This window comes from Magnolia sinica, chromosome 7 (genome assembly GCF_029962835.1).
Source record: "Magnolia sinica isolate HGM2019 chromosome 7, MsV1, whole genome shotgun sequence".
Lineage (NCBI taxonomy): Eukaryota > Viridiplantae > Streptophyta > Magnoliopsida > Magnoliales > Magnoliaceae > Magnolia > Magnolia sinica.
The window spans coordinates 24,165,651-24,191,886 of NC_080579.1; the positions used below are offsets into that span (position 1 = coordinate 24,165,651).

At 39.8% G+C, this 26,236-nt stretch overlaps 1 protein-coding gene across 1 annotated transcript; it reads left to right on the forward strand.

Annotated features, from left to right (window-relative positions):
* On the forward strand, positions 1-25,877 carry LOC131251229 (protein STRICTOSIDINE SYNTHASE-LIKE 10-like). The gene is made up of 3 exons (XM_058251834.1): positions 1-304; positions 24,429-24,704; positions 25,222-25,877. Exons 1-3 carry the CDS (start codon positions 21-23, stop codon positions 25,793-25,795), a joined length of 1,134 nt encoding a protein of 377 aa, XP_058107817.1. The 5' UTR covers positions 1-20; the 3' UTR covers positions 25,796-25,877.
* Positions 25,878-26,236: the final 359 nt, after the last annotated feature.

The window sequence follows — 26,236 nt, forward strand, 5'->3', positions numbered from 1 at the left end:
CAAGCAAGCAAGCAAAAGCCATGAAGTTGAAGCTTGTCTTTGTTACAATTGCAATTGCATTCATCTCTATCTTTCTAGTCCTCCATCCTTTCCATTATCTTTTCAGTACTCCCATTCTAGCTGGAGCTTCCAACAAGCTCCAGAGCTCAGAAGTAATCAGTGTCGTTGGTGCAGTGGGCCCCGAGAGCCTCGCTTTCGATCCTAACGGAGGAGGGCCCTACACCGGCATATCAGACGGTCGCATTCTCAAGTGGCAAGGGAAAGATGTTGGATGGACTGAATTTGCAGTCACTTCTCCCCATTAGTAAGTCTTTTCTTTCTTTTTCTAGTACTAGTAAGGAATTTATACAAAATATTCATAGCCTCAGTAGGAAGTCGGTTATTGCATTTGCTTCTCTATACACGGCTTGCTTTCCATTCTGCATTTACTACACGAGGTCAGTTCCTCTACAGCAGGAGAGAAATAAGCTTATTCTACAACTCCATTCGTAGGACATGCAGTAATCTTGGCCTGTCTCTACTCTGTCCGTAAGATTCACGCCTTTATGTTCGCACAGTATCGAAAAAGTCTAGCCTTTTCAGTTTTCATTCCACAGGCAGAGCATCCCGGAGGGAGCAGTTGGGTTGGAGATACTCAAGATTAAAGAATTCCGTGTTGTAAGTGGGGCCCACTGTGTATTTTAAATGCCATCCAATCTTATCATAAAGTGTGTCCTATTGTCAGACGTCTTCAATATGTGCCTGAAATAGGGTTCCATCGATCAATTAAGAGCACCCTAGATTATACAGATTCGATCTCTGAATAGTTTTGGACAGTGTACAGCAATCGATTAAATTGTTGGGTCATTCGATATGCAATATTTGGAAATACTTGTAATCTCTTTAGACACTTTTGAGCATGTTCAAGCAATCGAATATGTGGGATTCAATTGCTCGAGCATCGCTCGATCGATACTTAAATCAACAGCACGTGCAATTTTACGTAATTGTGCGATTTGTTTACTATTCCAAGTCTCTTACTAAAAATATAGGAGTAATAGCGGGATTATGGTATACCTATTGGGGCTTAAATATTTCTAGAATTTTAAGAGGAGAAAAATAAGGTTTCTGAATTGTAAGTCCTTTTATCTCTTGTACTTATCGATTTCATCGTGGCCGTTATCGCTTATATTGTGGTTTTTTTTCTGTGAGGGTTTCTTCACATAAAATCCATGTGTACATGTGCATGCTTTGTTTGTGTTTACGTATTGTTGCTTGATTCAAATTTGGAATTTGCTTCCGCGATCCCCCAACAAGTGGTATTAGAGCGAATATTGGGGATTCAAGTTTAGATTTGAAACATAATAATTAAGGGATCAAACATAAAGTATGAAACAAAGAATTTCACCAAAAAAAAATAACTTTAAATTATGAAAGCTGAAGATGAGAGACCTTCTACTTCATCAAGGGTGGCAACACACACTCCTTATGTAGCATCCAATGTCTGTGAACGATGAAGAGTACGAAAAATTAAATGAAATGGCAAAAACCTTGGTCCAACTATGTTTCATGGATAACGTCATATACAATATCTTTAATCAAAAGGCCATCACAAGTCTTTGGAAAAAATTTGATAGCTTGCATATGAAGAAATCATTATCGAATAGTATGTATCTGAAAAGTAATTCTATAATTAAAGATGGCAGAAAAATCGAATCTTAATGATCACATCAGCACATTTAAGCAAATACTTTGTAAATTGATGAGTGTGAAAATGAAGATTAGCTAGGAAGATCAAGCCCTAATTCTATTGAACTCACTTCCAGAGTCTTACGATAGCTTCATAAATACTATGTTCCATCGTAAGGAGACCATTGATGTCAAGATTTTCATCTCAGCCATTCAATCGAGGATGTTGAGAAAGAAGGACAACAGCATAGGGTCTTCTACGGATGCGTTGGTAGTTAGGGGAATGAATTCTGAGCAGGAGAAGAAAACTCATAATCACGATCCAAGTCTAAGAGCAAGGGAAAGATGAAGTATTGAAATTATGGGAAACAAAGGCTTATGAAGAAGGATTCTTGAAATTCTAAAGCCGAAAGGGGGAAAATGATATGAAGTACTTAAGAATGCCAATATGGTAGAATCTAACAAAGAGGTGGATGGTGGTGACATCTTAACCGCATTCAAATTCGACTATCTTGACGATGAGTTGATTTTGGATTCGAGGTTTTTATATTATATGACTTTTCAGTGAGATTGGTTTACTAGCTATAGTCAGTGCGATGGTTGACAATTGTTTATGGGAAAAGACATTGCCTTTAATGTTGTTGGAATTGGAACGGTGTGTGTTAAGATGTTTGACGTAATGTAGCGCATCCTGATGGATATGAGGTGCATTCTTAAGCTGAGGAATAATGTATAATATCCCTAAGAGCTTCCGATGCACTTGGGTGTAAGTTCACCGGGTTTGATCATGTTTTAAAAGTTTCAAAATGGGCAATAATTGTAATGAAAGCACAGTGGAGTGGTAACCTTTACAAGTTAATCAGGAATATTGTCTCGGTGGAGCTGCAACGTTTGTAGCGGAGTCTATGTCGACACGTTTGTGGCATACTCGTTAGCCATATGAGAGAGCGCGGTATGAAGTTACTTTCTAATCAACACTTATTCCTATTTTTAAAAAGTGTTGATTTAAATATATGTGAGCATTTTTATATGGAAAACAATCACAGTTATCTTTTAAGTCAGGAAAATATGTTAGTAAAATGGTGCTTGATTATGTGTATTATGATGTATGAGGGCTGTCTCTCATAGTTTTTTAAGGGGGTCATCGTTCTTTGTATTACTCATAAATGACAACTCAAATGATAACTCTAAAAAGGTGTAGGTATACTTCATGAAGTATAAATAAGACATTTTCGCCACCTTCAAAGTGTGGAAGGAAATAGTAGAAAAACAGTCAGTGTGAAATTTGAAAGTGTAAGGACAAATTATGGTGGAGAATTCACTTCAAATGAATTTAACTAGTTTTATAAAGAAGAGGGGATCTTATAACATAACATAGTCGGACACATACTAAAGCAGAACAATTAGTGGAATGAATTAATCTAACTCTCTTGGAGAGAGTATGAAGCATGTTAGCAATGTTGGGTTACATAAGGAGCTATGAACTGAGGCCGTTAACACAGTTAATTACATCGTGAATCAGTTTCCGTTTACGCTAATCGGTTGTAAAATTCTAAAAGAGGTGTGGAGTGGTCATGAAGTTGATTACTCAGGGCTGCGAGTATTTATTTGTGATGCTTACTCTCATATAATGTCAGTTGAGAGAGAAAAGATAGACTGAATGGTGAAGAAGAGCACATTTGTGAGGCTACGGTGATGGTGTGAAGGGATATATGTTATGTGATCAGGTCATACAGAAGATTACAATTATCCATGATGTTAAATTTAATGAGGATTTCTTGTTCCATAAGGCTGAACACAAGGAAACAGAAAAGTTATCGGCAAATCACGATTATCGATGACGTCAGATTTAATGAGGATTCCTTGTTCCGTAAGGCTGAACACAAGGAAACGGAAAAGTTATCAGCAATTAACTTTGAAATAGAAAAATGTGAGACATAAGTAGAGATCAAGTAGGAGGAAGAGGTACAGGAGCAGGTGGAGCAACCACCTGTGAAGTGAAATCCAATTAGAGATCGAAGATTTCTGACTAGATACAGAGATGACTCGAATATTGTACTCACCCTCATTACAGATGGGGGAGATCATTCTACCTTCCAGGAAACACTACATGAACGAGATGCTAAGAAGTGGACGACAACGATACAAGACAAGATAGAACCTCTATACAAGAATGAGACGTGAGAGCTGTGAAATTCCATATGGTGGGCCCACAGGTAATGTGCAGAAGCTTGGCGGAACTATAGAAATAAAGAATATGTCCTAGAGGGGGGTTATTAAGACTAAATAAAAATTTCACATTTTAAACATAATTGGTTACTTAAATTATATGCAAATTAAAGTAAGCAAGGTAATTTACTATAAGGCTTCCAAGCCAATAGAGGGTCCAATCACATAGACTACAAATGAAATGTTATACAACCAACTAGTTTATAAATGATAATGTGTATGTATATGTAGGATGTGCAACTTATCAACTCCTAGCATTCATCTGATTATATATACATATAATTAAACATTCATCACATAAGCATAATTTAAAAAGTGCTCAAAGATAATCTCAAACACAAACATATATAGTGGTTCGATTTCCCTACTCTGTATAGTGGATTTCACTATCGGGGGTTTTAAATCAGATTCACCTTTAACATTTCCAACCTTATACAAGGACTTTAGCGTAGACTCCTGCCAGAGGCTCCCATAAGAGACTTGAGTTGGTTTCCTATTGACTAACCAACAACCTCTATCGTAGTCCAATGACCTACGTTTACTCCCGTCGGAGGCTCCCTCGGAGGCTAACACATACACACCCGTGTCTGTTAGCCTACACAAGGACTTGATTTAGGTCCTACATAAGAACATAATCCAGTTTGGTAATTCAAATTCTGCACTCAATTTTACACAAGGAATGAGTGTACATGGACTCTTACAAATGACAACTTGTCAAATTGATTTCCTTTTGTTACGCCTTCTTGGGTTACTTGATCGATGCTCTCACATGCTTCAATCGGCTCCCCTTCACTCCCCTAATCATGATGTTGATGTGTCACTAATGCTTTAACTCCAACTCCAAGATCAAATACCTTGCATGCGACGATCCTTTCGGTGACTAAGGTGATGGGAGGTTGGTGAATTCTCCTACAACTAGTATGATATTTGTAATCATAAAGGATTCACCTAGATGGGTCTTATAGGTGTCACGCCCCAAACCCGAAAATCGGATTCACAGGAATTCGAATCACCAAATCCGGTGCCGACAACCTTTGTAGTACCCCATTTTCGGCTTCTAGCGCCCATATGTCAGGTTCTAATCCTGGGATCTTATAAGGAGGATTTTCAACATGAATTTATCTCATAAGAAGTATAACCACAAGTATACCCAAATCATAAGAACAACATCATCACCACATTTCCACTAATATAATCATTTGAGTACAATACTGAAAAGGAAATACATGCATATAATAAAATCTTCAGAAGCTCTGCCGCACGCTCCTGCCCCAGCTCGACTGTGTCCTATCGTTACCTGCATGCATCTATCGTGCAAAAGCTTATAGAAAGCTTAGAGGGTGGTGTAAGTGTATGTATAAGATAAGTGTCAAGTATGCAATGTCAGAGAAATCAGATAAGTAGAAGTACTGACAAATCAGAGTAAGTGAAAATACTGGCAATCCATAAATCGTACAATATCAGGGTAATGCAGAAACATGCTGGTAAGTCCATAAATACCATCAGCCTTATTCAGGCTATGTAATGCAAAAACATAATAAACTAATATCATATACTGAGGGAGTAATGTAGATCGGCTATGCAATGCGGAAATATAGTAAGCCAAATATCAGATACGGAGTCCACGAATACTGTCAACTTTAATTAGGTTATGCAATACAGAAGGACAGTAAACCAAATGCCATGTGCTAAGGATGCAATGCAATATACGATGCGAATGAAATGACCAAGTTGGAGTGTGAAGTCGGGATGATAGTACGTAGTATCGCAGGCTACGGGGTCCACCACAAGGACTTCTATCTAAACCAGTCTCATACCTAAATTTGGATAGTCAGATTCAATGTGGTAAACTTCTGATCTCAGGTTAATCGCACGCCCTAACCGAAATCCTGGCCCTTGCGAATGTACACATAATAAATAATTGCGCACCACCAGTTCGAGTGGATAGTGAATGAATGAATGAATGAGTATGCAACTCCTTCTCAATAAGTCCACATATCAGTACGGTTCCTCTCTGGGGAATCACCGGGGTCTATTACACTCCAAACAAAATTACTGCCCCATCGCGCGCAACAAGGTGAGTGGAAGAGACCTCACTATCCACCCAAAAAATAGTCAGCCTCGAGCTGGTCAGACTCAGCCTAGCATTGCCCCCTCCTCTCAGGCAAGTAAGGCCGTACCCCCTTCCAACCGACCACGACATAGTGGGAGACGCGGCCTAACGGTATACGGCCCTCATGTGCTCATGCATTCATTCGGTCTAGACGTTGGAGCAACCTCTGGAACCAAGAGGGTTTAGAGACTTTCACCAGGGATATCTATAACACCCCATGTAGAACAGATTTTCAATATTTCACCTGGCCATCCACGAAATACCTGTGGAGGCTACAGCCCTGGTGTCGCTAGGGCGTACAATAATCACAGTACACAATGCAAGATGCATGAGTCATATAATCCAGTCATGCATCAATCCTGCGCATACCGTGAGCTCATATGAGACAATCTCCGCCTATCAGGGAATCTCATAACAACCGGCACTATGGCATATGCAATGATCAATCATATCTCATAACAAACATATAGATGATGTGTATGGGCATATATCATGATGCTATGTTGTCACATAATTATAATCGGTATCCATAACCGGTATCGACAATCGACCTTGACAATGTGGACATTTAACCAACATTGCCCCCAAGGAATGACTCATATAGAGCCTAACATACAGTGGACCCATGGCCTCACACAAGGGTCAAATATACAACATCATGGGCCTCACTCAAGAGCTTAATACACTTCACAATGGGCCTTTCACATGGGCCTAACATACATCATAATGGGCTTCATCGCCTGGCTCTCAAATGCATCACAATGGGTCTCATCACATTAGGCCTTAAACAAGGGCTAAATACACATCACAACGGGCCTCAAATACGGGCCACATGTACATCACATTGGGCCTTGACAATCGGCCACGACAATCGACCACGATCCAATCTTATCATAAAGTGTGTCCTATTGTCAGATGTCTTCAATATGTGCCTGAAATAGGGTTCCATCGATCAATTAAGAGCACCCTAGATTATACAGATTGGGTAGTTTTGGACAGTGTCAATAGATTAAATTGTTGGGTCATTCCATATGCAATATTTGAAAATACTTGTTATCTCTTTATACACTTTTGAGCATATTCAAACAATCAAATATGTGGGATTCAATTGCTCGAGCACCGCTCAATCGATACTTAAATCAACAGCACGCGCAATTTTACGTAATTGTGTGATTTGTTTCCTATTTCAGGTGTTGGGATGCCTTGCACAAAACCTTAGGATCTAACCTCCCGAAACAAACTAGAATTATGGATAATAAGGCAATGAAATAAATCAAAGCATAAATCACACACCACACAAGAGATTTTTACGTGGAAAACCCTCAAAGAGGTAAAAACCACGGGACCTCGTCCAGACCAACAATCCACTATGAAGTAGAATGTTACAACCTTCTTTATTCACGCAGGAGTGGATAAATAATAAGAGAAACAAAAAAAACGGAGAGATCTAACCGATTACAAGGACATAGAAGCGCTGAGATATAGATTGCACAGTAGATAACCTCCACGAGCATAACCTCCCTTCTATAAGCTTCCTCTCTCTCTTTCTCTCTCTCTCAACTTTGATAGCCCTAAACCCTTTAGCAAATCTCTTGTAAAGCTTTAGGAAACCCTCTTGTCATTCCTAGAAAGCCCTAGGTACTTCTTATTTAAAGTTTTAGGAAACTCATTTTCCGTATCTTAGTTGCGAAAGGACTAGCGACACAAAATCCGCGCAAAATCGCGGAATGAATTTGCGTAACCTCGACTGGTCGTACCAAGTCCATGACCGCTCGAGAGCCACCTACGACCAGTCGAGCATTCCGGAGAATAATTACTCAAAGTCGTTGGACTTTGAGTCGTGGCAGGACTCGAACCCATGACTGGTCGAGCGTCATCCACGACCGGTCGTGCATCACCCACGACTGGTCGAGCAGCGCGGTGAACCACTCCAGATTTTACACTCGCTGCTCCATCTCTCCTCTGATCTGAGGAGGAAAAATTCCATCAAATCTCCTCATTTCCAACTCAGGAGGGATTCACCTTCTTCAAGCCAGCTAGGTTTCTACAAACCTCAAACTTGCCTTTGAGCAAAGCCTTGATTATTATGTCTGACCCATTATCGTCCATGTGGACCTTCTCAAGCTGTAACGTCTTCTGTTCCAAAGTATCCCTGATCCAATGATACCGAATCTTTATGTGCTTCAACTTAGAATGCTAACTTGGATTCTTACTCAAGTGTATAGTACTTTGACTATCACAATCGACCACGTGCTCCTCCTGCTTCAGGCTAAGTTCATGTAGGAACTTCTTCATCCAAAGCATCTCTTTACATACCTCTGTGACTGTAATGTACTCGGCCTCTGTCGTCGACAATGCTACGACCTTCTGTAGCTTGCTCTGCTAAAAAACCACTCTCCCTGCAAACGTGAACATGAACCCCGATGTAGACTTCCTGGAGTCTATGTCACATGTCATATCTGCATCTGTGTAGCCCTCTAACATAGGTTTACCATCACCATAGCATAGGCTCAACCTAGATGACCCTCTTAGATACCGCAGTATCCATTTCACCGCTGCCAATGTTCTTTGCCAGGATTGGCAAGATACCGACTGACAATACCAACCGCATATGCTATGTCTGGGCGTGTACACACCATAGCATATATCAAACTTCCTACAGCTGACGCGTAAGGTATCTTTTGCATCTCTTCCACCTTTACCTTCGTCTTGGGACACTGCCTATCGCTCAATCTGAAGTGCCCATTCAGTGGGGTATTGACCGGCTTCGCTGCATTTATATTGAACTGCTTTAGGACTTTCTCAATATACCGCTCTTGTGACAACCAGAGCTTCCTGCTGCTTCTTTCACTGGTTATCTCCATTCCTAAGATCTGTCTAGCCGGGCCCAAGTCTTTCATCACAAAAGACTTGCCCAACTCCTGTTTCAGCCTGTCGATCTTCTTGATGTCTTTTCCCATGATGAGCATGTTATCAACGTATAACAGTAGAACTAAGAAATCACCATCTAAGAACTTACGCGTGAACACACAGTGGTCCAACTCCGTTCTATCATATCCATGGTTCAACATAAACGAGTCGAACTTCTTGTACCATTTCTATGGAGCTTGTTTTAGCCCATACAAGCTCTTCCTCAGCCTACACACCATATGCTCTTTGCCCTTGACTTTGAACCCCTCTGGTCGGTGCATGTAAATCTCTTCTTCCAGGTCACCATGGAGGAAGGCAGTTTTAACATCTAATTACTCTATCTCTAGATCCATGCTAGCCGCCAACCCAAGCAACACACGTATAGATGTCATCTTCACCACTGGTGAGAATATCTCCTCGAAGTTTATACCTTTCCTCTGACCAAACCCTTTCACTACAAGTCTGGCCTTGAACCTTGTCTGTGAATTCTTCTGCTCAACCTTCTTTCTGAATACCCACTTGTTGCTCAAAGCTTTCTTGCCTTTAGGCAATTTCACCATATCATAGGTGTGGTTCTTATGTAAGGATTCTATTTCCTCTTGCATAGATTTCAACCACTCTCCCTTATGCTCGTCGACTAGGGCCTCAGAATAAGTTTCTGGCTCCCCCATCAGTCAGCATAATGTACTCATGCGGCGAGTACCTTTTGGACGACTGTCTGTCCCTAGATGACCTCCTCACCTGTGGCTCAACAGGTGGATCAAGTGGGGGCTACTCCCCTGGTCCATCTTCTGAAGGAACTCCCTTGTTCTCTGCACTTTGCTGTACTCCCCCGTTATCAGGCACCACGGGAGGAATAACCGGATCCATGTCCTCTAGTTCACCTGAACTAGGCTGGTTCTTTTCTGGCTTACCAATGTCTTTTATACACTGATCTTCAAAGAAAACGACATCTCTGCTCCTGACGAGCTTCCTCTCGGTCGGATCTCACAATCTGTAACTAAACTTTTCATCACCGTACCCCAAGAACACACACTGATTGATCTTCATATCGAGCTTGGACCTCTCGTCATTTGGTACGTGAATGGATACCTTAAATCCAAATACCCTGAGATGACTGTATGATGGATCCTGTCCAGTCCACGCCTTCTCAGGTACTTCTCCATTCAACGGGGATGATGGAGACCTGTTTATCAGATACACCGCCGTGTGTATTGCTTCTCCCCAGAACGTCTTGGGCAATTTAGCATGGGATAACATGCATCTGATTCTCTCTACAATGATGCGATTCATTCGCTCAGGCACACCATTATGTTGGGGGGTCTTGAGAACTGTCTGTTCATGCCGTATACCCAGGGACTTACAATACTCATGAAAGTCGCCAATATATTCACCACCATTATCAGTACAGATGCACTTTAATGATCTACCTGTCTCTCTCTCTCGACCATAGCATGAAACAATTTAAACACACCAAAGACCTTGTCCTTGGATTTCAAAGTATAAACCCAAACCCTCCTAGATGCATCATCAATAAAAGTAACAAAATAAAATACCTCACCCAAGGTTTTAGTCCTCATAGGACCACAAACATCAGAATAAACCAAATCTAATGCATGCACTTTATTAACATGAGAAGCAGATTTAATGAATGAAACTCTGTGCTGTTTCCCTGATAAACAATCAAGACAGGTTTTGAGAGGTATACCTATCACGTCTGGAAGGAGCCGCTTCTTTACTAATACCTGAAGTCATTTTTCACTCATGTGGCCTAGATGCCTGTGCCACATGTCAATAGCTGAATCTTCCGCTGCATTCAACCCACCCTTGCACATACTGACACTTGCCTTATAAAGGGTGCAACACTTCTTTCCTCTGGCCACGATCAACGAACCCTTGATGAGCTTTCATCGCCCACCAGCAAACCGGCTTTCATAGCCATCATCATCCAACCTTCTCGTCGACATCAAGTTGAGGCGAAAGTCTAGGATATGCCTCACATCCCTGAGAACTAATGTGCAACCCACATCGGTCTTTAAACAAATATCACCGACTCCCACGATTTTCGATACACCAGAATTTTCCATCTTCACGGTTCCATAATCACCTGACTTGTAGCTTGTGAAGGAGTCCCTGAGTGGAGTCGCATGAAAAGAGGCTCCCAAGTCTATCACCCAGTCGATGTCCTGACTCGTAGTTGTGAGACATATATCGTGATCTGCTGAAAGAATAACTACAACGTCGTCATCTGAAGTGACCGCAGTAGAATCTAATTCATCTTTCTTCTCCTTTCCTTTTCCTTTCTTATCGTTCTTCTTACCACGACATTCATACTTATAGTGGCCATTCTTGCCACAATTCCAGCAATCAACATCTTTTCTGTTACTCAACTTGTCCCTTGATTTATCTCGGGCCTTCCCGCCCTTCCTGTTCTTTCCTCTTCCCCGTTCCTGTGTCACAAGGGCCTCTTGTTAAGTAGACCCCTAAGACTTCCTCTTTGTCTCTTCATTGAAAAGACAACTAGTTACCTGTTCCATGGATATCTTTCCGTCTGGCACGGAGTTACTTAGAGACACCACCAATGTCTCCCAACTGTCAGGCAATGAACTAAGCAAAAGTAAAGCCTGCAATTCATCATCCAGGACCAACTTCATAGAAGAGAGTTGGTTCACTATATTGCTGACCTCATTCATGTGCTCGGCCACAGAGCCACTATCCTTGAACTTGAGATTCACAAGTCGCATTATCAAAATTTTTTTATTACCGGCTGTCTTCCTCTCATACAGCCTTTCTAATTTCAGCCATAGGCTAGTGGCTGAGGTTTCTGTAGACACATGGTGGAATACAGAATCATCCAACCATTGTCTAATAAATTCTACCGCCTTTCGGTCCATCTTCTTCCAATAATCATCAGACATATCCTTGGATTTTGCTGATATGCCTAAAATTGGAGAATATAGGTCTTTGCAATAAATCAAGTCCTCCATCTTAGCCTTCCATATGGTCCAATTAGAACTATTGAGGCTGATCATCCTTGATGAGCCACCTTCCATAATTCAAAAAATTGATCCTACTTGTTCAATGAACCTGTCTCTGATACCACTTTATTGGGATGCCTTGCACAAAACCTTAGAATCTAGCCTCCCGAAACAAACCAGAATTATGGATATTAAAGCAATGAAATAAATCAAAGCATAAACCACACACCACACAAGAGATTTTTACGTGGAAAACCCTCAAAGAGGTAAAAACCACAGGACCTCGTCTAGATCAACAATCCACTATGAAGTAGAATGTTACAACCTTCTTCACTCACACAGGAGTGGATAAATAAAAAGAGAAACAAGAAAACGGAGAGATCTAACCGATTACGAGGACATAGAAGTGCTGAGATATATATTGCACAGTAGATAACCTCCACGAGCATAACCTCCCTTCTATAAGCTTCCTCTCTCTCTCTCTTTCTCTCTCTCTCTCAACTTTGATAGTCATAAACCCTTTAGCAAATCCCTTGTAAAGCTTTAGGAAATCCTCTTGTCATCCCTAGAAAGCCCCTAGGTACCTCCTATTTAAAGTTTTAGGAAACTCCTTTTCCGCATCCCAGTTGTAAAGGGACTTACGACACAAAATCTGCGCAAAATCGCGGAACGAATCTGCGTAACCTCAATGGTCGTACCGAGTCCATGACCGGTCAAGAGCCACGTACAACCAGTCGTGGACCACCTACGACCAGTCGTGGACCACCTATGACTGGTCGAGCACCCCGGAGAATAATTACTCAAAGTCGCTGGACTTTGAGTTGTGGCAGGACTCGAACCCACGACCGGTCGAGCAGTACCCACGACCGGTCGTGCACCATCCACGACCGATCGTGCACCACCCACGACCGGTTGAGCAGCGCGGTGAACCACTCTGGATTTTGCACCCACTGCTCCATCTCTCTTCTGATCTGAGGAGGAAAAACCTCATCACCAGGTCTCTTACTAAAAATATAGGTGTAATAGCGGGATTATGATATACCTATCGGGGCTTAAATATTTCTAGAATTTTAAGAGGAGAAAAATAAGGTTTCTGAATTGTAAGTCCTTTTATCTCTTATACTTATCATTTTCATCGTGATCGTTATCACTTATATTGTAGTTTTTTTTCTGCGAGGGTTTCTTCACATAAAATCCATGTGTACATGTGCATGCTTTGTTTGTGTTTACTTATTGTCATTTGATTCAAATTTGGGATTTGCTTCCGCGGTCCCCCAACAAGTGGTATTAGAACGAATATTGGGGATTTAAGTTTAGATTTGAAACATAATAATTAATGGATCAAACATAAAGTATGAAATAAAGAAGTTTCCCGAAAAAAATAACTTTGAACTATGAAAGCTGAAGATGAGAGGCCTTCTAGTTCATCAAGGGTGGCAACACACACTCCTTATGTAGCATCCAATATCTATGAACGATGAAGAGTAAGAAAAATTAAATGAAATGGCAAAAACCTCGGTCCAACTATGTTTCTTGGATGACGTCATATACAATATCTTTGATCAAAAGACCACCACAAGTCTTTAGAAAAAATTTGATAGCTTTTATATGAAGAAAACATTATCGAATAGTATGTATCTGAAAAGTAATTCTACAATCTAAAGATGGTAGAAAGATCAGATCTTAATGATCACATCATCGCATTTAAGCAAATACTTTGTAAATTGATGAGTGTGAAAATGAAGATTAACAAGAAAGATCAAGCCCTAATTCTGTTGAACTCACTTTCAGAGTCTAATGATAGCTTCATAGATACTATGTTCCATCGTAAGGAGACCATTGATATCAAGATTATCATCTCAGCCATTCAATTAAAGATGTTGATAAAGAAGGACAGCGACACAGGGTCATCTACGGATGCATTGGTAACTAGGGGAAGGAATTCTGAGCAGGAGAAGTAAAACTCATAATCACGGTCCAAGTCTAAGGGCAAGGGAAAGATGAAGTGTTGAAATTGTGGGAAATAAGGGCTTATGAAGAATGATTCTTGAAATTCTAAAGCCGAAAGGGGGGAAATGATACGAAGTACTTAAGAATGCCAATATGGTAGAATCTAGCAAAGAGGTGGATGGTGGTGACATCTTGACCGCATTCAAATCCGACTATCTTGGCGATGAGTTGATTTTGGATTCGAGGGTTTCATACTATATGACTTTCAGTGAGATTGGTTTACTAGTTACAGTCAGTGCGATGGTTGACAATTGTCTATGGGCAAAGACATTGCCTTTAATACTGTTAGAATTGGAACGATGTGCATTAAGATGTTTGACGTAATGGAGCGCATCCTGATGGATATGAGGTGCATTCTTGAGCTGAGGAAGAATCTAATATCCCTAAGTGTTCCCGATGCACTTGGGTGCAAGTTCATCGGGTTTGATCATGTTTTAAAAGTTTCAAAATGGGCAATAATTGTGATGAAAGCACAGTGGAGTGGTAACTTTTACAAGTTGATCAGGAATATTATCTTGGTGGAGCTACAACATTTGTAGCGGAGTCCACGTTAACACGTTTGTGGCATACTCATTAGGCCACATGAGAGAGCGCGGTATGAAGGTACTTTCTAATCAACGCTTAATCCCTCTTTTTTAAAAGCGTTGATTTAAATATATGTGAGCATTTTTTATATGGAAAACAATCACGGTTATCTTTTAAGTTAGGAAAATATGTTAGTAAAATGGTGTTTGATTATGTGTATTTTGATGTATATATAGGGGCTGTCTCTCATAGTTTTTGAAGGGGGTCATCATTCTTTGTATTACTCATAAATGACAACTCTAAAAAGGTGTAGGTATACTTCATGAAGTATAAATCAGACATTTTCGCCACCTTCAAAGTGTGGAAGGCAATAGTAAAAAAATAGTCAGTGTGAAATTTGAAAGTGTAAAGACAGACTACGGTGGAGAATTCACTTCAAATGAATTTAACCAGTTTTATATAGATGAGGGGATCCTATGACATAATATAGTCGGACACACACTAAAGCAAAACGATTGGTGGAATGAATTAATCAAACTCTCTTAGAGAGAGCATGAAGCATGTTAAGCAATGTTGGGTTATGCAAGGAGCTATGAACTGAGGCCATTAACACGGCTAGTTACATCGTGAATCAGTTTCCGTTTACGCTAATCGGTTGTAAAATTCTAGAAGAGGTGTGGAGTGGTCATGAAGTTGATTACTCAAGGCTGCAAGTATTTATTTGTGATGCTTACTCTTATATAATGTCAGTTGAGAGAGAAAAGCTAGACCGAAGGGTGAAGAAGAGCACATTTGTGAGGCTATGGTGATGGTGTGAAGGGATACATGTTGTGTGATCGGGTCAGACGGAAGATTACAATAATCCATGATGTTAAATTTAATGAGGATTTCTTGTTCCACAAGTCTGAACACAAGGAAACGGAAAAATTATCAGCAAATCACGATTATCAATGACGTCAGATTTAATGAGGATTCCTTGTTCCGTAAGGCTGAACACAAGGAAACGAAAAAGTTATCAGCAATTAATGTTGAAATAGAAAAATGTGAGACATAAGTAGAGATTGAGCAGGAGGAAAAGGTACAGGAGCAGGTGGAGCAACCATCTGTGAAGTGAAATCTAATTAGAGATCGAAGATTTCTAACTAGATATAGAGATGACTCGAATATTGCACTCGCCCTCATTACAGATGAGGGAGATCATTCTACCTTCCAGGAAGCACTACATGAACGAGATGCTAAGAAGTGGATGACAACGATACAAGACGAGATAGAACCTCTGTACAAGAATGAGACATGAGAGCTGTGAAATTCCATATGGTGGGCCCACGGGTTATGCGCGGAAGCTTGGCAGAGCTATAGAAATAAAGGATATGTCCTAGAGGGGGGTGATTAAGACTAAATAAAAATTTCACATTTTAAACATAATTGGTTACTTAAATTATATACAAATTAAAGTAAGCAAGATAATTTACTTTAAGGCTTCCAAGCCAATAGATGGTCCAATCACATAGACTACAAATGAAATGTTATGCAACCAACTAGTTTATAAATGATAATGTGTATGTATGTGTAGGATATGCAACCTATCAACTCCTAGCATTTATCTGATCATATATACATATAATTAAACATTCATCATATAAGCATAATTTAAAAAGTGCTGAAAGATAATCTCAAACACAAGCATATATAGTGGTTCGATTTTCCCACTCTGTATACTGGATTTCACTATCAGGGGTTTTAAATCAGATTCACCTTTAACATTTACAACCCTATACAAGGACTTTAGCGTAGACTCTTGTCAGAGGCTCCTATAAGATACTTGAGTTGGTTTCCTATTAACTAACCAACAACCTCTATCATAGTCCAATGACCTACGTTTACTCCCGTCGGAGGCTCCCTCGGAGGCTAACACATACACACCCGTATCCGTTAGCCTACACAAGGACTAGATTTATGTCCTACACAAGAACATAATCCAGTTTGGTAATTAAAACTCTGCACTCAATTTTACACAAGGAATGAGTGTACATGAACTCTTACAAATGACAACTTGTCAAATTGATCTCCTTTTGTAACGCCTTCTTGGGTTACTTGATCGATGCTCTCAAATGCTTCAATCAGCTCCCCTTTACTCCCCTAATCATGATATTGATGCGTTACTAATGTTTCAACTCCAACTCCAAGATCAAACACCTTGCATGCGACGATCCTTTCGGTGACCAAGTTGATGAGAGGTTGGTAAATTCTCCTACAACTAGTTTGATATTTGTAATCCTAGGGGATTCATCTAGATGGGTCTTCTAGAGGATTTAGACAATGATATACATACAGAGTTTAGTATAGAGTCTAGAAAATGGTGGAGTTCAAGTACATCTTCAAGGTCGAGGTTAGAATCCTCATTAAAGTGTTAATCTCAGGGACGACAACTTAGAACTCATTAGTTTAGAGGCTTAGGATGAGTGATATGATCATAAAATTACATATGCTTCTATTGTACCAAACACCCATCAAAATGCATACGAATCGAATGCCCTATATATGAAGTTCGAGCACCAACGGTAAAAAAAATGGATAGAAAACAACTGTCTATGTCATTGAACATGCCTTCGATGGTATCGAAAAAATCAAATTTTTAGCTGAAATGTTACCAAACAATTTACACATTACTACCCAATGTTATTGAGTGGTCTTTGACGTCATCGAGGAACTCAGGTAAAAAATTAGTAGCTGGTGGATAGATTTGAGTTACCTACTCGAATCCATCAAGGGGATCTTTGATGTCATCGAAGACCGTTCGAGGCCTACTCGATGAGATCAAGTACCACTCGAAAGACTGTTTTGTTGGGCATACAAATTTATAACAGCTTTACACCTTTTCTAACATAACTTATCATATTCCAATTAAGCTTCTAAGGGTAATGGATGATCAATAAGGTTTACCTATAAGGTCAAGGATCCTCTAGAAGTTTAAGCGGTTGTTTTGGGCCAAGAGTTAGGGTCACCGAGAAACCTCATTTACTTGTTCTCTGCTTCTTGATGCCATGTCTTATTGTGTCCTCACTCTTCAGCCTTTAAGGGCTAAACCAACTACATGAAACATAGACTCACGTGATTGACAAGCAACATAGAAATTCAGTGCACTAATAAGCTGGTGGAGTTTCCCGTTGGGCATAAAGTAATTGAGTCCAAGTAAATTTATCAGAAGAAATGTGATAAATACAAGGTCAGATTGATATGAAAGGGATATGCTCAGAAAGAATGTGTCAATTTTAATGAGATATTCACACCGGTTGTCAAGTCGATATCTATCATGTTTGTTTTGGCACAGGTTGCCCAATACAACCTTCAACTAGAACAGATTGATTTTAAGACTACTTTCCTATATGGGTAATTGGAAAGTAACCAGAAGAGTTCGAATAAATGGGATCAGAGAATAAGGTTTGTAAGTTAAGGAGGTTGTTGTACAACATGAAATAGTCGCCTAGATAATGGTACAAAAAGTTTGATACTTTCATGGTGAGTCTGCGGTTTACTAGGAGTGAATATAATCATTGTATATGCTTCAAGAACTAAGTGATGGAGGATTCAATCTATTGGTATTGTATGTTGATGATATGCTTATTGTAAGTCAAAGCATGTCCGAATTAACATATAAAAGCAGCAGTTACCAGAGACATTCGAAATGAAAGATCTAAAAGCTGTAAAGAGGATTCTCAACATAGACATACATAGAGATAGGGAGAGGAGTAAGTTACAATTGTCTTAGGCAGAGTACCTTGAGACGGTATTGGTAAAGTTTGGGATGAACAAGGCTAAGCGAATTAGCACATCTCATGCTTCTCACTTTAAACTTTCTTTAGAGCAATGTCTCATTATAGATAAAGAAAAGTGGAATATGTCTTGTGTCCCCTATTCGAGCACAGTTGATAGTTTGATGTATTCCATAGTCTCTACGAGATCGGATATTTCACATATAGTCGGCGTTGTGAGTACATACATGTCAAACTCCGGCAAGCAACATTGGGAGGCAATGAAATAGCTACTTTGTTATTTACAAGGTACAACGGACTACATCTTGACATTTTGAAAATTAGAAGGAAAGTTGGTAGGTTATGTGAATTCTAATTATGGAAGGAATGTGGATAATAGAAGGTCAATTTTCAGTTACTCATTTATACTAGTGGGTGGAGCGATCAGTTGGATGTCGAAGCTTCATTATGTGGTTTCTTTTTTCATAACTGAAGCTGAGTATATAGCGGTGATGGAGGCTTTCAAAAAGGGTGTTTGATTGAGTGGAATGATAAAAGAACTCGGGCTTCAACAGAAGGTCATGCTAATTAATTGTGACAACGCAAGCAGGATCAATTTGGCGAATAATTCGGTTTATCATTTTAGGACTAAACATATTGATGTTCATTATCATTTTATCCAATAAGTGCTTGAGGAAGGCAATATCACTCTCGAGAATAACCACATGAGTGTGAGTCTAACAGATATGCTTACTAAGGTGGTTCCCACAAAGAAGTTCTGATTCTATACGACTTTTCTCTAGCGAAAGGTTAACGAAGATGAAATATGCATGAAAAACCATGGCGATAGTAAAGTTATGATGGAGGTGATTTGAGATGGAGTAATGGTTCATGCTGATTGAAGCCATGGTAGAAATTGTTGTCGAATGTCTTCAATTTATACATTAAATAGGGGTTTGATCGATCGACTACCCTAAACCATCAATCAAGAGCACCATAAATTATACAAATTGGTCTTTGGATAATTTTGGACAGTCTCGATCAATCGAACTATTGGATCGATCGATCGACAATTTTCAGAATTACTTGTAATATCTCTTGACACTTTTAAGCATGTTCGAGCGATTGAACATGTGCAGTTCGATCAATCAAGGACTTCTCAATTGATGTTGATCGATCGATGCTTAAATTGACAGCATACATAATTTTTTTTGTAATTGTACGATTTGTTTCCCATTCCGGGTCTCTTACTATACATATGGGTGTAATTGTGAGATTATGGTATATAAATCAAGACTTAAATGTTTCTCGAGTTTTGAGAGGAGAAAACGAGAGTTTTTTTGAATTGTAAATTCTTCTATCTCATGTACTTATCGCCTCTCATTCTGTGCCTTGGTTTTTTTTCCTTTTCCACAGATTTATTATTTTTTTAACGTAAAATTCACATATACTTGTGCATGCTTTGTTTGCATTTACTTATTGTCGTGTGATCCGAATTCGATGTTAGGTTCCATAGTCCCAACACGCCCACAAGAATGGATGGATACCTAAAAGATTAAGTTATTCTAACGCTCAAGTGGGCCATCCAAGGCACACGATTTGGCTGATGATGCCAACATCAACCAGCTATATGGTATCAAAGCTTTGTGGGTCCCACCATAATGTATGTATTTTATTGAAGTTGTCCATTTATTTCGCCTGTTCATTTTAGCGCATAAACCCAAAAATGAGAGAAATCCAAAGATGAAGTGCAAACAAAAATATCATATTGATCCAAAGCTTCTATGGCCCACAGAAGTTTTCAACTGTAAGCATTCAATTATCAGAGTTTCCTATGGGGTGGCACATTTGAGCGTTGAAGTTATCTCTTTTTTTTTTTTCGGTTATTGCGCTAAAATGAGCTGGCGAAATGGATGGACGGAGTGGATGAAACACATGCATCACGGTGGGTCCCACAAAGCTTTGACACCCGTTAGCACCAGCCAAACTGCGTCACCTTGTGACCAGCCTGAATTTTAAATCGCACGTTTTTCAGCCCTTTAAGGGGACCATGAGCGATCGCACGTGATTGACAGAGTCGATGTCATACAATGTTGGCCGCGGCGGACGTGGGTGTAAGGATTAGCTTATTCCACTGGGAGCGGATTAGGTGGAAGCGGATTAGATACTGACAATCCAGCTGGATACTGAAATGACGTCACCAAGCTCAGTGGACCCCACCATGATGCATTAGTTGTATCCATACGGTACAACCATCACCATGATGCATGTGTTGTATCCGTATGGTCCAACCATTTTTAGAGATCGTTTTATGATATTATAAAAAGAATGAGATAGGTCTAAAGTTCAAGTAGACCCGCATGAGCAGTCACATCCACCGTTGAAACATTTATAGGGACCTTGATATATTTTTAAGATTCAACCTATTCATGAGTTAATATAGTGATAAATGAAGTGAAAAATAAAATATATCAACTTGATTAGGAAACTACTTTGGCCTTTAAGAAGTTTTGAACGGTGGATGTCACTATCCCCACTGTTTTCTATGGTGGGGTCCAACTGAACTTTAGATCTACCTCATTCCTTTTGTAATGGCATAAAATTATCTCTCCAAATGGTTAGACGGTATGGTTACAATACATGCATTATGGTAGGGTCTACGTAGCTCGGTGAGGTCACTTCAATAGGGATTTGGCCACTGACCTTGTCAGTATCCAACCCGCGGCCGGATTAGGTGCGGCCCGAGCCTCAGTGCCTCGGAAGCGGATTGGCTGGTGTACCACACACCAGCTATATAGCTGCTGTAGATACGTGTCGTGCGAAGACGAGCACCGGCGCCCCTCCACCTCCGGGTTGTACGAACGGTTCAAAGGAGATCAAAGTTACATGCCCCACAATGATTTATTTATTATATCCACACCATTAATCCATTTTTCGAGATCATTTTATAGCATTACACAAGAAGGTAAATCTTATCCCAAGCTCAAATGGACCACACCAAAAATAGTAGTGAGGATAATGATTTCACGGTTAAAAAATTTGTAGGGCCCACCATAATGTTTATTTTCCATCCAATCTATTAATAAGGTCACAGATACATTGATGAAAAGGAAAAGCAAATTTCATATTGATTCGAAACTACCCTTAAAAGGGTATCAATGGTAGACGTACAACCTTCCACTTTTTCTTTTTTTTCTATGCAGTACAATTGATCTTTAGATCTGTCTTATTTTCTGGCTCAATCCTTTAAGACCAGCTTGCCAAATGGTTGGATCGTTGGGATATAAAACATACCTCATGATAGGACCCACAAAACTTGTTGATATCAATACACTATAGCTAGTGTATGATGCACCAGCCAATCCGCTTCCAGTGCCTCACCTAATTACCGTGGGCTCACCTTGATGTATTATTGTGTCTCTACTATATCTATTTATTTTTCTCGACTATTTTAGAGAATGAGCCCAAAAATGAAGCCTGCTCAATTCTCACATGGACCATGCCATGAGAAACGGTGGTGATTGATGGGCCACATAAGTTTTGGATCAAGCTATTACATGCTTTTATCCTTCATCTAGATTTATGTAACCTTATAAATATTACATAAGCATTACCGTGGGCCTCGACAAGGTTTTTATAATATGGTTCACTTAAGATTTGGATCATTTTTATTTATTTTTTTTCTCGTGCTTTAAAATGACACGGCGAGACAGATAGACAGCAAGTATATAGAAGCATATATCAAAAGGTGGGCATAGTATGGCTGCCTTGAGGAGCCCGGCGGGGAATGGCTTGTATCCCTCTAGGACCTAGCTAGAAATGGACGGTCTTGGCATGGGCTCTGTAACGCCCACCATGATGTAAGTATTTTATCCTTCCTGTCTATTCATCTTGAAAGATTATTTTAGGGCATGAGACTAATAAGGAGGCGGATTAAAGCATAAGAGGACCACAACACATTGAGTAGCGGTGACAATAACTCCCTCCTTTAAAACCTTCCAAGGGCCACCGTAATGTTTACTTGCTGTCCAATCTATTCAAAAGGTCTATAGACCTGGATGATGCGAAAACATATATATTGGCTTGATCCAAAACTTCTGTGGCCCTTAAGTGGTTTTCAACGGTGGGTGTTCCATCCACACTACTTCTGTGGTGTGGCCCATTTGAGCTTTAGATATGCCTCATTATTGGGCTCATGCTTTAAACTGATCCGCCTAAATGAATGCACGGCGTGGATAAAACATATAGATCAAGGTGGGCACGAATGGCCCCTTCCAGGCGTGCGTTCTCTAGCCAGGTCCTGTGAGGGTAGTACACTGTCCGCGTCTGTGAAGCACCTACCCTGCGGGTTACCCCGGTAACACACAACACCCTTACTGTGGGGCTCACCTTGATAATTTTTTGTATATGCATGCCGTTCATCCGTTTCCCCAGCTCATTTTAGGAAAGAATCCCAAAACTTATGTATATAAAAATCTCAGGTGGACCACACTACAGGAAAGAGTGGTGATTGAGTGCTTTACCATTAAAAATTCTAAAAGGGCCATCCTAAGGCTTTTGTAATGTTATTTGCAATCCAATGATAATATCAAGAAGATCCAGGTGAAACCAAAATACAAATATCATTCATCACCTTTCTAGTGGTATGGTTCCTGAGATTTGAATCCTCTTAATGTTTTAGATTACGGCCTAAAATGAGACCAAGAATAGATGAACTGTGTACATATATAATAAATACATCAAGGTAAGCCCCACACAGTTAAGATAACACCCACTAAGGTATTACTCCCATAATAGCTAAGCCGCATATTATAAGGATTTTCAACACCCGGTCAAGGGTTCGTGTATCCATTGGTGGTGATCATGCTTTTATCATTTTGGGGAGTGGATTAGGTGTAGTCCTGACCATACTATGAGAAAGGCCTACCATTAAAAACTTCCTAATGTGCATCATAATGTTTCCATAAATTTTATTTTCCATCTAACCTATTAATAAGGTCACATAAACTAGATGAAGATAATTATAATATTAAAATAAAATAATAATAAAAAAAAACAAATATCAATTTGATCCAAAACTTTTGTAGCTCATTGATGGATAATTACCACTGTTTCTTATGGCATAGTCCACTTGAGAACCGGACCTACTTCACTTTTAGGGTCATTCTCCGAAATATTATGGAAAAACAGATGGATGGCATGGATATAGAATACATACATCTAGGTGGGCCTCACCATCTTGAGGGAGGTCAGGGTTGTATGTAATCCCCTCCCATCTTCCTTGTGCCGTACTCCCACGTGCCTCCTAGACTCAGTCTAGGTCCGAATTTCCTGTCTATTGCAGTATGTTTGAGCTAATATAGACCAATCACAATGCAAGAAAACAGAAAATCCCTGTGTAACACACGTTGGTAATGTGTGCTATTGGAGAAGCTATATGCGCCCCACCAGGATACGTGTTTTATCCGCAATGTCTATCATTTTTTTAATCATTATAGTGTGCATGAGCAAAAATAAAAATTAAAATGAGGCAGATCAAAATCTCACTTGGAAAACACTTTAGTAAACAGTGGTGATAGACTGTTGACCAATAAAAACTTTTTGGGGGCTTCCTGATGAAGCTTGTATTGGTGTTTTGATTCATCAGGGGTCTGTGTGACAGGTTGGATGACAAATAAACATTACAACAGGCACTAGAAAGTTTTTAATGGTGGGCATTCAATCACCACTGTTTTTGATCTAGAGTGTGGCTCATCAGAGATTTTTGCTCTCGTGTCCTAAGATAAGCTGAAAAAAGTGGACGGACGGCAAGGATAAAATACATTCATCACGGTGAGAGTCACGGAGAATTTCCCTAGTAAGTGCTACACCATGCAATCCGAGTCCCATGAGTTCACCCCCAATTTATAACCGGATGCACACGTACGTGAGCCATTGACCGTCACTCCAAGCCGTTTAAAGCATGGGCCGTTTAGCTGATGGGACATATATTGAAAATCGGATTTGTTTAGTTAACCTAAGCCTTTGATTTCTGGAAACCAAACTTAAGGTCAGAAACAAATAATCAATGGAATCAATGGTTAAATTGCCTAGTAGTTATTATTTCTTGGCTATGGGTCCCATAATTCAGACACTATAGATAAAAGCATGTGAGACAATAGTCTGATAACCTCATACACATGAGTTCTTATCATTATTAAGATCTTAGCTGATTTTATTTATTTATTTATTTATTTTGATTAGCTTGGCGAAGAGGAAGGAATGTGAGGGTTCACAAAACCCGGGATTGGAGCATGTGTGTGGACGTCCCTTGGGACTGCGGTTCGATGGGAAGACTGGCAATCTCTACATAGCCGATGCTTACTATGGGCTACTTATGGTGGGCCCCAGTGGTGGATCAGCCGTACAACTGGCAACTCATGCCAATGGCATCCCTTTCCGTTTTACCAATGATTTGGAAATAGATAACGAGAGTGGAGCCGTTTATTTTACTGACAGCAGCGCACGCTTTCACAGGAGGTACGAAGATATTTCCACAATCTTATTACAGTCTAAGCAATCATTATTCGAATATGGCGTGACATGTGTACGAGATCAGAGTCTTTCATTCGTATATATATATATATATATATTTCTTATCTAGATGGGAATCACCTTATAGACTACGGGTTGGACGGCATATAAACATCACAGTGGGCCCTAAGAAGGCTTCACGAGCGTGCATGTCCATCCCCACGATTTCATTCGTGGTCCACTTGGGTTTTGAGCAAAAAGTTATTTTCGTGATAACATCCTGAAATGATCGAGTGAAACAGATGAAGATGAATGGAGTAGATGTCACAAAGACATTGTGGTGGGCCCCACAGAGCTTAGGGTTATAAAGGATTATTGTAACACTCGGTTACAGTAATTTGCATATTCGGTTCTGATAAAAATAAATGAATAACCGTGATTTTTTATTTTATTTTTTATTTTTGTGCTATAGATTCACATATTCCCACTCTATCAATGCTAGTATTAACAAAGATTTTTACAGGCATTTCTTGTCAACGGTAATTAGCGGGGATAAAACGGGGAGGCTGATGAAATACAGTCTGGAAACAAAACAAGTAACAGTTCTTCTACATGGCTTGTCCTTCCCAAACGGCATTACGCTTAGTAAAGATGGCTCCTTCCTCCTAATCTCAGAGACCACTGCTTGCCGAATTCTAAGGTTTTGGCTTCGAACTTCAAAGGCCGGAACCATCCAGGTATTTTCCCAGCTCCCTGGATTCCCAGACAACATCAGGAGGAGCCCGAGCGGAGACTTTTGGGTGGCATTACATTCGAAAAGAGGAAAGATCTTGGAATGGATTCTTTCAATTCCGTTGGTAGGTGATGCATTAGTTAGACTACTTCCCATTAACATCGAGCAATTCTATTCATATCTGGTTAGATGGCGTGGGAGTGATGCGATGGCACTGAGGTTGAGTGAGGAAGGTGAGGTTTTGGAGGTGTTGGAAGATAGAGGTGGGAAAGTTTTGAGGTTTGTTAGTGAAGTTGAGGAGATCAATGGGAGTTTATGGATTGGATCTGTTGTCATGCCTTTTGTTGGTTTCTTTAAGCTCTAGAGCATTAAGATTAGGGGGCTGTTTGAAATATCTAGTAACAAGAATTTATTTGCTTATTCTAAAAACATAAATTATTTGGTAATGGTTTATTTTACATTTATTTATTTTAGACATAAGGGATTTTACTTCTTAATTATTTACACCCCATATGGCACCATGGATTTGGTGGTAAATGGGTGTATTTCAAATCCAAATAGTTATTTTTTGCGTTTGGTAGCTTTGGATTGGTAGGTAAATGGATTCAGAGGTATTTTAAATCTACATTTCTTTGTGTTATGAAATCTCAGTAAAATGCCAAGATTCCAGCATAATCCAAAAGAAATACCTTTTTTGTGTTATTTTCAAGGACCGGAGAGTCACACATGTAACAAAAGTGTCTCTAGGCTATTAATCCAGTCGTCATATGGCATGATACTCCAAACAATTTAATTATTGAATGCA